Source organism: Gracilinanus agilis, chromosome 1, assembly GCF_016433145.1.
Source record: "Gracilinanus agilis isolate LMUSP501 chromosome 1, AgileGrace, whole genome shotgun sequence".
Taxonomy (NCBI): domain Eukaryota; kingdom Metazoa; phylum Chordata; class Mammalia; order Didelphimorphia; family Didelphidae; genus Gracilinanus; species Gracilinanus agilis.
Genome location: NC_058130.1, coordinates 229,415,200 through 229,431,943, shown reverse-complemented (window position 1 = coordinate 229,431,943; position 16,744 = coordinate 229,415,200). Strand labels below are relative to the sequence as shown.

The window sequence follows — 16,744 nt, the reverse complement described above, 5'->3', positions numbered from 1 at the left end:
CCCCCCCCCCCATTTTTCATTCTTTTGCCTTTGATTGTTTCTTGATGTCTCGTGGAGACATTAGCTTTCACTTGCCCAATACCAATTTTTAAGAATATTTTCATCAGTGAGATTTTCTTTTTCTTTTTCCATTTGGTCAATTCTACTTTTAAGAAGTTCTCTTTTTTTTACCTCTTTTTCCATTTTTCCAATTATTTTTTTATGTTATTTTCTTCAGTATTTTTTGTGCTTCTTTTACCAAGCTGTTAATTATCTTTGCATAATTATTTTTGTATCACTCTCATTTCTTTTCCCAGTTTTCAACTGTTATGTATATTTTGAAACTCAGTATCGTTTAGTCTCTGCTTTGTTGTTGGTAAGGGCTGGCTGTCTTTCAGATGAAGTTGTTATGAGCTAAGAGCAGTTAGACTTAGGCCTGTGTAATAGGATTGGGCCTAGTAAAATTGGCTGACAGTAACAAGTCTTGGAGACAGATGTAAACTTAAATTCTATTTAATGACTTTAAGGTTTAACAGGTATAAGGATAGGTAAAAAGATTTAATGGGAAAGGTCCCTAATGCTAAAGGGGTACTAACAACCCACTCCCAACTCAAGACTTCTCACGAAGTCACTTCTGCCTGGTTCCCAGGCCTTCACTCTCTCCTTAACTATTCTAAAACCCCAAAATCTATTCTACATACGCTATTTCTAATATCCTTATCTATATCTATGTATATATCTATATATATCTATATCTATATCTATATCTATATCTATATATATCTATATATCTATATATATATATATATATATGATTCTTAAAGTACTGTCTCCAAGTATCCTTCTAGTTTACCATTCCAATGCCAACCTAGTCAGGGTTGGGCCTGGTCAGCCAGAGATGGTTTCTCAGCCTACATAGGCCCAAAAGCCTTGTCTTCACTCTGCAGGTTTATAGAGATAAAAGAAAAGGTCCTCTTTCTTCTTTCTGTTAATCTTCTCCTCCAGTCACTGCCAACCTGTCATTTTCTCTCTTTCCAAACTGTCAATCTATATTCACAAGGTATCAAAGGAAATTCCCGAGAGCCAGAAAACCACCAGCCTCCAGAGCCCAGTTCAGCTTCCAGAGACCTTGACAGTCAGAAAATCCAATCCTTATCAGTACCTCAGAATTCCAGCTCAGAATTCAAGAATCCAGAATTCAAGTTCTAAGCTGAGTCTAAGACCCTGAGGCAGTACTCCTCATTCTATCCTTGGGCATTAATCTCTTTTAATTAACCCCAAATCTATAATATTCCCAATAATCCCTGTTGAGTTTGGGTCCAATTAGTACTTTTCTTTGAGTCTTTTTTTGTAGTGTTTTCATATTGTTGTCTTCTTCTGAGTTTATGCCCTGGTCTCCCCTGCCATGGTAATAGCTTTTTATGGTCAAACTCTCTTGGTTGTTTGCTCATTTTTCCAGTTTATTTCTTGACTTTGAATTTTAAGTTAAAGTTGGGCTATGCTTACCTAGTGGTGGGGAGACACTGCCCCAAGCTTCAGGATTCCTTGTGTTACTTTTTTGTACCTAGCTCTAGGAGTCTGTAAGTTTTTGCTGCTTCAAAGGTGATATGATCCTGCTCTCCTGGTCTGTACTCTGGTCTTTACTCAGAAAGGGTTCCTGATTGCCTACAGCCATAAGCACTCATACTCCTCTTTACTTTGGAACTTCTGACCAGGGCCTTTGCTCCCTTGTGACTGACCACCAGTGTTCCTCTCCATCCTGTGACCCAGAACAATATATGGGCAATAGAGAGGCCAATAAGTACCAGCTATACCCAGAAAAGGATCCCCTGTAATCTCTTTCTGACCAGCTGTCCAACCCACTTACTATCTCTGGGCTGACTGCTCCTGAAGGTACTGCTGCTACAGCCCATTACCTGCACTGTGTGTGGGCTTTGGACAGACCTCCATCCCAGTGTCAAAGGCTTTTTCTGTCAACCTCTCAAGTCTTCTTAGACCAGAAAAATGTCTCACCCTGACCTTTTGTTGGTTCTGCCACTTTTAAAATTTTATTTGAGGTATTATTTTTAAATTGTTTGGAGAGGAATGTTGGGTGAGTTCAGCTGGATGGGTGCCCCAATCCATCATCTTGGCTCCATAACTAATTTTTTTATAGTTTCACAGGATATATTGTACCACTTGCATATTAAAACAATATTTCTTACACAAAAGTTCTCTCTTTATTTGTTTAAAACACATGATTATGTAGCTATTTATTGTTTTTTTAAAAATGAGTTTCTGCATACATAATTATGCCAGGCTTAATAGTCTTCATTTACCTCTCAGAGAACTGGGATATTTCCTCTGGCAAATATAAAACAAATTCTGACTATTGTTTGCTTTTTTCCAAGGTATCAGTACGTGAAAGAAGCCAGACAAGAATGAATTCCATATTTTTGGCTAGCTAATCCCTCAAGAAGTTTTCCAGACTCCCCATGACAATGTGGTCTTAAACAAGTGAAATGGAAAGTAATATGCTGAAAGACAGAAAACTAGAAAGCCAGAAGATGAGGGTTTAGGTCTTGGCTAGAGAAACTTACTAAATTTAAGATCTTGGAGAAAGTATCAAAAATCCTTTTTTAACTGTTGTGTTTGCCCTTTCCTGCCTACCCCCAAAGTAAGAGCATGAGGATCAAATGTGATTCTGCCAAAAGGCTCTTAAATTATAGATTTTGTACAAATGAGAGGCACTAATATTAATACAAGATATAGACTGAACTTGTAATTTCATTAGTATGAGGAACTCCCTCATTAGGAAATTCCCCTGATCAAAGGTCAGTACCTTCTCTGTTTTGAAGAAAAAAATTAATATTTACTTTGCATCTTAGACACAAGTCTGCTAAAAACAATTTTTATTAGTTTAACATTATTCCAAATCTAAGCATCATAACTGAGAGAGAGAAATGAATCAACTGGAATAATCTTCCAACTTTTGGGCATCTCTATCCTAGAAGACAATTTGGCATAACATTTATAAGAATCTTGAATAAGGAAAAGGTTAAACGCTTTAAGATAATCTTTTCTGCCAAAAACTACTTTAATTGCTCAATTACCTCCTTGACCACTCCACTTAGACACAGAAAAAAATTCTTCCTTATGATCAATATTCTAATATTTTCTAAATGGAAAAGAGGGTACTACCCCAGTAAGTCAGCACATGAACCCAATTATTTCAGAGAATGGGGAAAGAAAGCAATGATTGGAACTAAATAAAAGGTACTTTTGGTTCAAAACTTGGTTACCATCCTTAATCCATTTCCCTGGGACCTTGGTTTTTTGTTCCTAAAAGGGAAAAGTCTAAAAGGAGTTGGGCTGGAGAAATACTTTTTGTTGAACTAAGAAGGGTTTTGATATGCTTCCAGGTATGTAACTGATTATCTTAGAGATATTCCTGGGGCACTGAAAGTTAAATGGCTTTCCTAGGGTCACATAGCCAGTTGGTGGCAGAGGTAGATCTTAACTCAGGTCTTCTGGTTTATCAGTTAATCACTGGCAGGTAGCTTTTCAGTCTGAAAATATTCCCAAGTGCCTCCTTAACCAAATATAATTAGGAAATATATAATAAAATACACATAAAAATATGAAAGTATAGGTAATGTTTATTTGTAGTTTTCTAAATCAATATGCAGCATGGAAAGACTCTCATCTACATTTTGGTGGTCTCCATTTCTCTTTGAGTTTGATACCAACCCATGAGGTTGGGTCCAATAAACAGTCCAAATAATGGTCCAATGCAATGGATCCAAAGGCATTTTGTAGGAGGAAGCCTCATTGTTCTTCATAGTGGCAACCTTCCAAGTAGCATAAGTTGTTGTTTTGGTTTTTTTTAATTTTTGTAAAGCAGACACATATGTTCAGAGTTTCTTTTCCTTTCACTGTCAAGATGTTGAAAGTCAAGTGCTTTCTTATAAAGAAAATGCAATAAATAACCAGCAGCTAATGACTAAAGAAGGTTAGTCCTACAAAAAATAGCAAGTTAAGCAGTTGGTCTTCCTGACATCTTCCTCGTGTATTAGCTCTTCATTCCCTCTCATTTTTTTCCTGCTGAATTCCTAGATGTCTAGAACCATTCATTTTACTGTTTTCTCAAAGCCAACTAATTCATATAGTTCCTTGTGTTTCTAACTTTCCTTCTTCTGTCTGTCAAGGCCCTGATCTCAAATAAAAACTCTCATCCTTTTGGCATCTGAATTACAAAAAGGAGTGAATTCATAGCAAAATGTAAACATTAAAAGGGTTATTAACCCAACAAGGAATTTGAGTACTTGGATTTTTTTAAAGCTGACTGCTCAATTCACAGGGCAGATAAACCAGCCTCAAGGAAGCAGCCAGGCGCCTGGGGAAAGAAGGAGGTAGCATGGGCCAGGCAAGTCAAACCAAGCTCACCCCGACCACCCTCTCTCCTGGGCTGAGCCCCGCCTGAACACAAGAACCTCGGGAAGAGTAGTGCCTCTCACCCTCCCAGACCTGTTTCTAGTCCATTCTCCCCTGCCATCACTGAGGGGAGAAACTATCATGAAGAAGGGAATCCACCTTCCTCACCACCAGCAGCAATCAGGACTAATCAGTCATCACCAACAGAGAGACAGACGCAAGAGCACATCCCTAAACTTGCTGCTTCTCCCCCAGTATTCACCGCCATCCTCCAGGGAAGCGACTCCCTACCACCTCTGAGCAGTCACTATCGCGGGGAGAAGGGCACAAGAACCCGAACAGCGGCAGCACCTCCCACCCCCAAATACTTGCTGCTTCTGGCCCAACATTCACAGCCATCATTCAGGGAAGAAACTCTTGTGAAAGAAGGTACAATTATCCCTCCCAATTCCTAACCAACGACCACCCACAGGGCAAACAAGCCAGCCCCGGTGAAGCAGTCAGGCTCCCCGGGAGCTGGGAGGCAGCCTGGGCCAGACAAGACAAAGCACCCCCTTGACCACCATCTTCCCTCGGACACTGAAACAGCTCAGGACTCAGAGTTCAGGAGCTTGGGGGACAGCAATGCTTCCCAGCACAGAGCCTTCAGCCATTTTCTGGTAGAGATGCCTAGTAACTGTTCTTGGGAGAACCAGAATCCTTGGTACTGTCAATTAATTCGACATCAGAAGACAATATTTTATCAGTGGACATGAATAAAGGAAGAAACATTATCAGCTCCTCCTTTGCTTCTGAACCCTAAGGTCTGTGGAACCTTTCCTTCCAACTTACAGCTGAAACCTTGTCTCTGGGCGCTCTCTCCTACTAGAATGTGAGCCCCTGAAGGGGGGGGGGTCTTTCTTATTTGTATCCCGAGTATTTTGGACATAAGTGTTTAATAAATACATTTTTCATTCATTCATTTAATTGCTCATCCAAAGAAATGGCTGTTATGTTGAAACTGCAGCTGGAGGCAAGGCTTATAATTAGCTCCACTGGCTTTTATAGAGCAAAGCCCTACAACCTTGAAAATAAGCGCTGACCCACTTGCCCAAGCCTCAAAAGGCTCAGAAAGAAGAATTAATGAGCAAGTGAATATGTGAACATGTTTCACGTTACATGAAAGATGTGCTCCTTAAAAACTTATGTTGTTTAAGGGTTCTTAATTGGATCCTATTCTCAATAAACAAGGAAAGTGTGCTATTTGAGGGAACTGTGGGGTAATTTATTTTGAAGTGAATAATTACATTATATTAAGGCAGTGATTTCGAGATTTTATATGACACGAAACAATCCTTTTACAAAAATATGATCATGTCTGTCTCCTCCCCTCCTTCATTTTGTAAAACTATCTACATAGAAACCAGAGATTCTTACATTTTTTTGTGTCATAAACCCCATTTGGCAGTCAGTTGAAGTTGATGGGTCTCTTTTTCAAAATGAAAATTTTAAATGCATAAAATGAATCCCAATAGACACAGATAATTTCTTCATTGACAAAATCCTTTATAACTTTATATTTATCATATGTAAAAATAATAATCATATTATGGTTATTATTAATGTTATAGCTGGGCTGAATGCAAAATTTCTCAAAATGATGTCACAGGTGATATCAGGACTTATAATTTTTTTAAACCCTCACTTTGTCTCAGTAACAACTCTAAGGTAGAATGGCAAGGGCTAGACAAATGGGGTTAAGTGACTTGCCCAGGGACACACAGCTAGGAAGTATCTGAGGCCAGATTTGAATCCAGTTCCTTAAAACTCCAGGTCTGATGTTCTACCCATAGGGCCACCCAGCTAACCCAACTTACAAATTTTGAACCACTATTTGATTATTATTGCAAATTTGCTAAGACTTCACTTTTTAATGGGTCGCTTTTTATGAAGTGGAATATTCATGTAGCCATTTGGGAAAAAAAATCGTATACATCACTGTTCACTCATTTTTCTTGATAAAAGTTAACCTCAATGAAACAGAAAATGTGTATTCAAATTATATGAGGGATCACATTTTTGACTACTGTACCTAAGTAAGCATTTTATCATAAGACAAATGCAGTGTAAAATATAATTTTCCTCTTGATAAATAACATCTCCATAATAGATTGCAGAGTAACAAAGGTTCCTTTACATGTGTTTCAACAACATGTCATATGTAGATAATCAAAGGAACATCTGTAACAAATCTAAGTAACTTTACTTTTACATTCATTTCATAAGTTACTAGCTTTGTTTTTTTTTACCCTTGATTTCTTGCCTAATACTAAGATTTCTGGGTCAAAGAGTATGGGTGTTTTAATCACTTTAATATGTTGCTTTAATGTATTCATTTTTTGCTATCTGAGGCTACTATATATATATACATATATGCACACATATATGTATATATACATAAATATAAAGCAAATTGTGATCTTTTTCTTCCATTAAAGATAATACTTATGAGTCTCAGTGATAAATTTAATGGATCACATTTTCTGGACTTGGGTTTTTTGGAGTTTTCCCACTACTTTAAATGGTCTATAATGTCTTCACTTACAGTAATTTTAGCTGTCACAACAGATTCTCTCTTCAAATAAGCATTGTAGTCATCTATGACAAAGGGATATTATAACATTATTAAAAAATTAGAGACATGGCTGCATAACCATGAAGAAGTCACAACCTCTCCATGTCTAGGGCAGTAGAGTTGAACTCAAATCAAAACCAAGCTAATGATCTGTATCTAAGTGGGTGGCTTAGTTTTAAAATGTAATGTTACCTATGTTTTATTGTATTTTTATTTATCTTGTTAACTATTTCCCAATTACACTTGAATCTGGTTCAGGCAGCATTCTAGAGTGTTGGATTGGGGCTGCAGGTGACCGAAGCCCTGTCTGACATCTCTGATTTAAGTAACTCTTTTCATACATATAGTTTCCCATCAGCCACCACTATGCATTCATGGATGAAGGATTCCTATTGAAAATTGACTGTACCAGTGAAATTACAGGTTTTGACTAAGGAAAGAGACCCAAGGTAGAGATAACGAGAAATCTGCAACAGAGATCTAAATTAAAGACATAGGAGAAAATAAATCGACTTATTTCATGTTCATAGGCTACAAACAACATAATAACAAAAATCTGGCTGTATTATGCACTGATACAGACTAATGACATCAGTGGCAGATAGTGCTCATGTCAAAATTCAATAGACATCAATTCAAATTTGATCTCCGGCTGTATAAGTCATATTAAGTAATCACTGCACTGCATTCATTGTGGGTAGGATTGAATTTAGTGTTATTTTTGTTGACTCTGATTGGAACTTTGTTTTCACTAGAAAAAAAAGCAACTGTGTTCATGTTGGGCTCATACTAAAAAATATCCAATGATTTTCATGACTGATTCATATCTTCTAAAAGGGTCTTGTAATGACCAGACCCCTGAAAGAACATATTCTATAGATCAGAAAACTCTTAAATCTTTCCCTCACTTTTAACTATCTTTATGAATGGTCTTTGTGAACTTATGAATTTAACTGCCTTTTTGAATATTTTTTTCATCCGTCTCCTTGGAATGTGGAGAGACAGCATGACGAAATACAAAGAACACGAGACCAGCAGTTGGTAAACCTGGGAGGCCAGTCCCAGTTCCAAATTTTACTAGACGAATGACCCTGAGGATCATATTACCTTATCTGAAAAATGGGGATAATACTTGTATTACCTAATTTACTGAGCTGTTGTAAAGTATAAATGTGAGTCATGATTAAATATTAATTTTTATAAATAGTCTGGCCTTCAGGATATTTTGTTTTGCTTGGGTGTGTTAACATATTAAACTTTAAAGTGTATAATTTGTTAAATGAATCTCTTGCCAAATTGTATTTCCTATATGGTTCAAATGCTGAAAAAATAAAATTGGTGGTTGGAAAAATGGACTAACAAATTTTAGTTGCTGAATCTTTAAACATCCATCTTTTTACAGGCAGCATTTAAACTGCTTAATATTCTTCCCCTTTCTGTCCTTAGCACCTAATTGAAAATGTCTGTACTGAGACTACAATAAATAAAGAAACACGGACACTAATAGCCCTGCTCTTAGGAAGCAAAGTTACTTTTTCATAGTAACCCAATAACAGGCAACAAAAATCATATCTAAACAGCCCAATTTCAGCAAATGTCATTGATGACAATAATAATAACAATAACAAATTCTATATTATATACTTATTAAAATAGCTAAGGATCTGTGCTTCTAGTGACACATGTAAAAAATTGGCATGTTCACATGAAATTCTACATAAAGGAAAATTTGATGTATTCATAATTGCTTTTGAGAGGGAAATTATCCCTTTAAAATTTAACAAGGGGAAGGAAAAATGTGACTATTACACTTCCAAGTAAGCCTTTTTTTAAAGAGGGTGAAACCATGAGAATTTAACTAGATTTCACCAAAATAGCATACTTTCAAATTAGTAATTTGCCTCACCCACTAGAAGAGAATGTTAATCTGTGATGATGTAAGCCAACTGATAAAGTTACCAGAAGGAAGGTGGGAGGAAAAAAATAAATGCTTCTTTGTTGAAAATTAATAAATAAAATTTAATTTTAAAAGTTTTTATGTCCAGTAAAGCAAAAGGTTCTCTCAAAAGAATTCCCTGTGATATTGTACTGTCTTCCTGCTAAAAAACAATTATCTGATAATACACTTCTTTTTTGTTTTTTAAACCTTACTTTCTCTCTCTTAGAATCAATACTAAGTATTGGTTCCAAGGCAGAAGAGCAATGAGGGCTAAGCAAGTAGGGTTAAGTGACTTGCCCAGAGTTGTCCAGCTAGGAAGTGTCTGAAGCTAGAGTTGAACCCGGGACCTCCTCTCTCTAGGTGTGGCTTTCCATCCATGGAGCCACCTAATTGCCCTACTTTGGTATCTTCTTGAGGATAAAGGAGGGGGTGGGGGGTGGGGGATAGAACAAAGATGTGATATAATTAAGAAATAAAAGTTTTAAATTTTATGCAGATTTTTCCATTTTAATGTAGTAAACTTCACTTTGAGAAAAGTAGCAAGATGAGGCTATTTTCGCTAAGAACTAGAGTGTGTCTATTTATCTCTCTCTGTACACACACATATGCATATGTATGTATGTATGTGTGTGTATATATATATATATACATATATATATATATATATCGCATTTAAATGTTTCCATTAAGAACTATGACAAAAGGAAAAGTAAACATGATGTGTTCCTGGATAGTTTGTGAATTTTTCTTTTGATTCTGAAGATAATTAAAAACAAGAATGAAAAACTATAACAAAGTCCTGAACTTCCTTTGAGTCTAATTGAACATAAACATGAATTTTTTCTGTAAATTTTTTTTCTCTCTCATTTTTTCCTAGGATTTATATGGGCCTTGATAATATTTTAGTAATTCTTTAGAAATTCTCAAAATTATATCAAGGATTTTATATGTAAAACTGTGTTAATAAATGCAAAGGAAAATTTTAATAATTTTTTTCTGTTTTTGAAGTCTCTAACTATTAATATTAAGAAGAATTCATTTTATAAGTTAGGCCTTCCTGGAACCTCTTAAAAATTCTTCCTTTAACCTGTAGATAGCATTATCCACATTACATACCAGATTCAAGTAAAGCTAAAATGAGTAAGTGATATGTTAAAACTGAAATTCTCTGAACTTCAGTGAGCTCCTTGTTGGTGGTTCTATATTTATAGCTCTGTTGTTTATAAGATGAGCTCCATCTGTCTGAGCTGTTTTTCAGTACATAAACTAGTTCCTGGAAGGCCATATTTAAGAGGTCATGTTAGGCCTTACTAAATTGTATTGTCTTATCACTAGCAAGTTTTAGCAGCATTAGCTAGTGAATTTTTCTGCAAGTAACTTGGAACCAGGGAAGTGGAACTTTTGGGGAAAAAACTTATCTAGAACTGCCCTGGCAAAAAAAGACCTATTCCAAGTTCTAAGGGAAAATGTTTCCTAGTATCAGATGGCTACATGAGATATCTAAGACTTAAAGATGAAATATAAAGATTAAATGGATTTTGGGAGTGGGAACTCCCAAATACTAGGAATGTGTTGGATCAGGGAGATCTCATGTTATTTAATACTGATTAGTGTATTGCTCGTTTTAATGTTTCCTGGGCTCATATTTGCCTGCAAGAGGTATATGTCCAAATTCTAATGGGGAGGTACCAATTTATAAGTGTGTGATCAAAGAGAGGTGTTGCAGATCTCTTTATGATCAAAACAGGGAACTTCAATAATAACTTTTTCATTTTCTTTTGTTAATTTTTATTATGTCATTCCTCCTGGAACATGCAGGCTGGCTGACACTAGTTTTCTGTTAATATTAATGTCACCTCGCTAAAACCTGAATCATGGAATAAGTGTATTAGGGAAAGCCTTTTGATATTCCTCAAGTAAGAAGCCAAAGGGGAGCTTGAGTTTCCCAAGGTGATTTAGCTATTTGTGGAAGGATTTCCCTAGCTAACTTTCTGGAAGGACCCCTGTTGAAGACTCCAAAGGCATATAAATCTTTCCTCTCAATCAGCCCATTGCAAACCCTCTAAAGGAAGTTTAATATGCAACAGATTTTGTTTACTATAGAGTCTGGGTAACTGGGTTTTTCTTCTTGTAATATGAGATTACAATTCTTTTTTACTTTCTTCAACTTCTATGGCCAAAGACTGCTAGATTACTATATGTCAAAAATTATTTCTCTATCTCTATGAGAAATTTTTTAGTAAATGAGAAATTTTTCTAGTAAAAAGTCACATTAGAATCCTAATCTTTATTCAGGGTTATTTTTCTACCTACTAAATCTGTGCTTAAGCATATAAAACCTAGGTTTTTAACCTCTAAAATTTCTCTATTGTGATAAGTTTATTCAGCCTCAGTAACCTATTACATAAACTCAAATTGGAGATACATCTCCCATAACAGTAGTCTCTATTAATCTGGAATAACTTCTATTTCTAAAATCCCTCTAGCCAGTCTGAGTTAACATTTCCCATAGTGCCAGAAGGTATGCAAAGCACTTTATATATGTTATCTTATATTGTCCTAACAATCCTATGATATAGGTACAATTATTCACATTTTACAGATGAGGAAACTGAGCACAAAAAAGTTATGAGTCTTGCCAAGGACCACAAATACTCATGAGTATCTGAGACAAAATTTGAACTTCCAGTATTATAGCCAATATGTCAAACAGGATTCAGTAAAGTATGGCCAAATGCCACCTGTTCTTGTACTGCCTTCAAGTTTAGATTGGTTTTTATATTTTAAAATACAGTATACTTTTTAATGTAAAAATTATTCTTGGTTCCCAGTAAATAGTTTCTATCCAGCCTTCTCCTAACTCTTGTTCTATGCCTTCTAGCACTCTTCTTCTAGAATGTATCAGTTCTCTATTTTAGAGCCAAGATTAAAAGAAATCCCATTACAAACAAACAAACAAAAAAAAAATATATATATATATAACTTGAATGGCCTTGATAAAATTTTTAAAAAGCCCTTTGCCTGAGCATTAAGATAGATAGTGGCTGGCCCTTTTCTTCTGTGGCATTGTCATTCACTTGAGATCTCCTCATTGTTATCAAGCATCTTCCCAATAGGTCTAGCTGAGACCCTGGGAATTTTTCCACATAAGGATACTAGACTCAGAACCACCCAGCCCATTTCTTCATTGGCCTACTTACTTATAGTGTATAATTTAGCCAAGATGCAGTCTTTTCTACCAGGAGATATCACCAACTAACAAGATAACTAAATCTTGTTATATCTTTTTATAGTTATATCTATCTATATCTATATAAAACTAAAAAGATATGTTATAAAGCCAGGTTCCACAAAATTAAATATTTCTTTAACTGGTAAATTTAAAATTCTGTTGTAAGGAAGCCAGCATATTAAATGAAAACACTATTCTATTCAAATGAGTTTAAAACTGTTCAGAAGCAAGGGCAGCTAGTTAGCTCAAGTCTGGAGGTCCTGGGTTCAAATCTGGCCTCAGTCACTTTCTAGCTGGGTGAGTCTGGACAAGTCACTTAGCCCCACTGCTAGCCCTTACTGCTCTTCTACAAAGGACCAATACACAGTACTGATTCTAAGATGAAAGGTAAGGGTTAAAAGAAAAAAAAAACTTCAGAAGGAAAAAAGGAAGAGGTAAAGTCCCCTTAAGAAGCAGATTTAGTATAAGCTAGGAATCCCATAAAGTAGGAATACATAATCTTTGGTATGTCATAGGACTCCCTCTCGGCAGTCTGGTAAAGTCTATGCACTCCTTCTTAGAATAATGTTTAAAATGCATTAAAATGAAACATATAAAGTTGTAAAGAAAACAAAGGATTGGTGAAAATAAAAAAAAATTTTTTTCTTTCCAGGTTCACAGACCCCATGAAATTTATCTGTAGAGCTCAAGTTAAGAACCATTGCCCTAAAAGGAATTTATGTGTAATATTTAGGATTCAATATAAAATATTTATCATGTCAATAAGGGACATAACAAGATAGATGTCCAAGATAACCAGAAAGAGATTGCTATATTTTTACACAGATATAGGCAAGAACCAAATCTATAGCTTTCCATAATTTGACCTTTACCTTGAAAGGCAGACTAAGGACAGCAGAGACATGCTGCAAAGAATATAAAAAATCTCTCCTTGGAAGCTAGACAGAACAGGAAAATTCAAAGAGGAATAGAGTGCAATAAAGAATCACTCAATTTGTTCCTCTATAAAAGCCAAAAGGAGGTAATTAAAGGTTGTTTCTGTAAAAGAAAGTACCATTGAGGGCTTTCTGAGACCCTGGCCTAAAAAGGCCCTGAGGGCCAGAAAGCTTTTAACCTTAAGCAAAGGCTCCAGGAAGATTCTACTTAGGTCTGGTAGAAAGAAATATTGCTAAGTTAAGCAAAATTTAGAATTTAGGAATAGTAAAAAAATTTTTTGAATTTATAAATTGGTATTTATACTTCTCTTTAAATTTTTTAAAAACATAGGCAAATGTTATTGTAATGAGGATATCATTAGATAATTTTCAATTATAGTAAAGAAGTAGACCTTTATAGAAAGAAAAAGATTAATTATTAAGAATATATGTTCTTTCTTAGTCATACCCAGATAATCTAACATCTTAGCCATGACAAAAACTACTCAAATGCCAAGATACAGTGCCTGTGAGGAAAAACAGCAGAGTCTCTAGAGACATTACACATTAAGGGTTAACACTAAGATTGCTTGACCTTGAACTTAGAACCTGTACAATCCAGACTTCATTAGGACAGTTCTGATCAACAAACTTCCAAGGAGTCTGTGTGTTCATTCACACCATCTACCCAACCGGCAACAAAAAACTTAAGACATAAAATACTGAAAAATGTGGGATGTCCATAAGTTGAAATCTACATTGTACCTGTGAGATGGATCAAAACAACTTAGAACATATGCCCCCCCATGGCAGGCAGTTTGTTGTATGAATAGTGTGTCTAGCACTTAGCTTAATGAAAGATCCAGGGATCATTCCAACCCAGAAAGATGCAGAGAAGCTGAGTAATGAGCTACAAGGGCTTACTACCTACGGGAATGAGATGGGTAGGCTGGGATTCTTCCAGTTTGTTCCGCAGCCAGTCAAAATCCTGATATCTCCGACGCACAGAATATTCTGGCAAGTCAAATTCTATCCGGCTGGTCTACAAAAAAGAAAAAGGGAAGAAAAATTAAGGAGAGGAGACAGTGGAGGAGGTGCATAAAGAAAAACATGTGTATGCTTTCTCAGAATAAACCAAGTTTAAGGAAATCCTGCCTCCACCCACACCCCTCCTTCCCTCATCCCCAAGGCTCCCGAAGCCAAGTGGCAAAGTCTTTCAATTCTGGATGACAAGTCATCTTGGCTCTACAGACCCAACTTAAAACTCAGAGGCTGGAATGAAGATGTTTGGGTTTTTTTTTTTTCCCCCACCCCCTGGCTTGTGAGAATGGAAATAGAGCTAGCCTTCAGAACTGTATTTAGACATGGTGGTTTAGCGCTCCAATGAATGCCCTTAAAGTTCTACTCTGAAGCCAAGTATTTTCCCTTGAGGAAGGGTGGAAACACACAAAGACTGCCACTGGATCTCAAGTCAGCCTATGTACCTGAATGAAGATATAGCTTAAATCATTTCCTTTTGCTAAACCGTTTGTGGTAAAGGTTCCTGGGGTGGAGGATTAACAGAGCTTTAAACCTCAGACTGGGAGACCACAGCTGGTTATATTCTTTATTTACATCCTTCCTTCAAGACACAGCTCAAGTACCCCTTCTGTATGAAGCCTTTTGTGATCCTTTTCAACAGCTACTGCCTTCCCTCAAACTATCTTGTATTTAACTCTTGGTATTTATTCTTCCATTTCCATCTCCATCTCTCTCTCTCTCTCTCTCTCTCTCTCTTTTTCCCCCTTCCCATTCTCCACCAGATATCTAAGCTCTGTGCAACTACAGATTGTTAAACTTAACTAGTATCCCCAGCATTTAGCACAATGTCACGTACTTAATAGGTACTTAATAAATGCTTACAGATTGATTAGTTAATCTACACTTAATATTCCTGAAGATTCAGGACTCTTTTCCTTATTTAAACATAGACTGGGCATTTTAGAGGAATATTCTGGAAGTCAAAGGAGATGTTTGTAAAGATCTTTATAAATGCTAGCTATTGTTATTATGCAGAATTTTCATCTCTGTCTCAAATAGGTAGGCTTAAACTAAAACATTTCTCCAAGGTAAAGCACAAGAGGGCCAACACAAACTAAAACTGTTAAGCTTGGAGCAGTAAGGTAACACAGTGGATAGAGCATCTTGCCTAGAGTTGGGAGAACCTGGGTTCAAATCCAGCTTTATACACTTCCTAGCTATGTAACCTTGGGCAAGGTACTTCACCCCAATTGCTTATCCCTTGCTTCTCCTCTGCCTTAGAATTCATACTAAAACAGAAGGTAAGGGTTTAAAAAACATTTGTCAAGCATCCTTCCAGGGCCAACACTCAAGAGTGGCTTCATGGCTAATACTGGCACCAACAGGAGCCAAAGACTAAGCATTAAATGACTATTCTGCCAGAACTGTTAGCTCCTCTAAAAGTCCCATGCAGCTGGGGCTAGTCTGGGCTTAATCAGTCTAAGCAATCCAAGAAAAGTAAGTACTAGAGATTTAAAAAAAAAGGCAAAAGGGGGCAGCTGGGTAGCTCAGTGGAGTGAGAGTCAGGCCTAGAGACAGGAGGTCCTAGGTTCAAATCCGGCCTCAGCCACTCCCAGCTGTGTGACCCTGGGCAGGTCACTTGACCCCCATTGCCCACCCTTACCAATCTTCCACCTATGAGACAATACACCGAAGTACAAGGGTTAAAAAAAAAAAAAGGCAAAAGACAGTCCCTGCCATCAAGGAACTTACAATCTAATGGAGGAGATAACATGCAAACAAGCTATATACAAAGCAAGCCAAACACAAGAAAAATGGGAAAAATTAAGAGAGAGAAAGTACTGGAATTAAGAGGGGAAGGCTTCCTGGAGAAGGTGAGATTCTAGTTGGGATTTAAAGGAAGCCAGGGAGGTCTTACCACCCTTACCACTCCTGGGCCAAGGACGGTCCCTAGCCCGGATGAAAAAGGAGGAGGGTTGGGCGTGGGGCTAGCAACCCCACCCTGTAAAAACTACATCTGCTAAAGAAACTGCAACCTAAAGTAGGGGCAGCTGGGCTAGCTCAGTGGATTGAGAGCCAGGCCTAGAGACGAAAGGTCCTAGGTTCAAATCCGGGCTCAGACACTTCCCAGCTGGGTGACCCTGAGCAACAGTGTGACCCATTGCCTACTGGTTGTGGCCCTATGCTCCTAGAATGGAGTCCCAGGATAAAAAAGAAAAAAAAAAGGGAGGTTCAGGGGTTAGAATGGAGGAAGGAAAAGCATTCTAGGCATGGGGGACAGCCAGAGAGAATGCTCAGAGTTGAGAGATGGAGTGTCTTGTTCATGGAATAGCCAGGAAGCCAGTGTCACTGGATGGAAGATGATGTATTGGAGAGGAAGGTATGAAAATTAGTGATGGTGCCATGTCTTCAATGCCCCTTCCCACCCTCCTCACATTTCTCAGAGGGGACCAATAAAACTTGTACTGTTGCAATGCTTTTCATGTCTGAATTCATTATATATCTTTTCTTATTCTATGTATAAGGATATGTCTTTGTTTCTAAGAATTTTCTAACTACAAATGATTTTTACTCTGAGGAATATGCATGAATCCGTATTGCTTGCTATGGAATATATATACATGTTTATATCC

General features: G+C 36.9%; 1 protein-coding gene across 2 annotated transcripts in view; it reads right to left on the bottom strand.

Moving 5' to 3' along the window:
- SNX30 (sorting nexin family member 30) overlaps positions 1 to 16,744 on the bottom strand; it is a 201,893-nt gene that overhangs the window by 68,148 nt on the left and 117,001 nt on the right. For both annotated transcript variants that reach the window (XM_044660509.1, XM_044660517.1), the window contains one exon: positions 14,023 to 14,133. In XM_044660509.1, the coding sequence (XP_044516444.1) occupies positions 14,023 to 14,133 (111 nt within the window). The remainder of the gene's footprint in view (positions 1 to 14,022; positions 14,134 to 16,744) is intronic.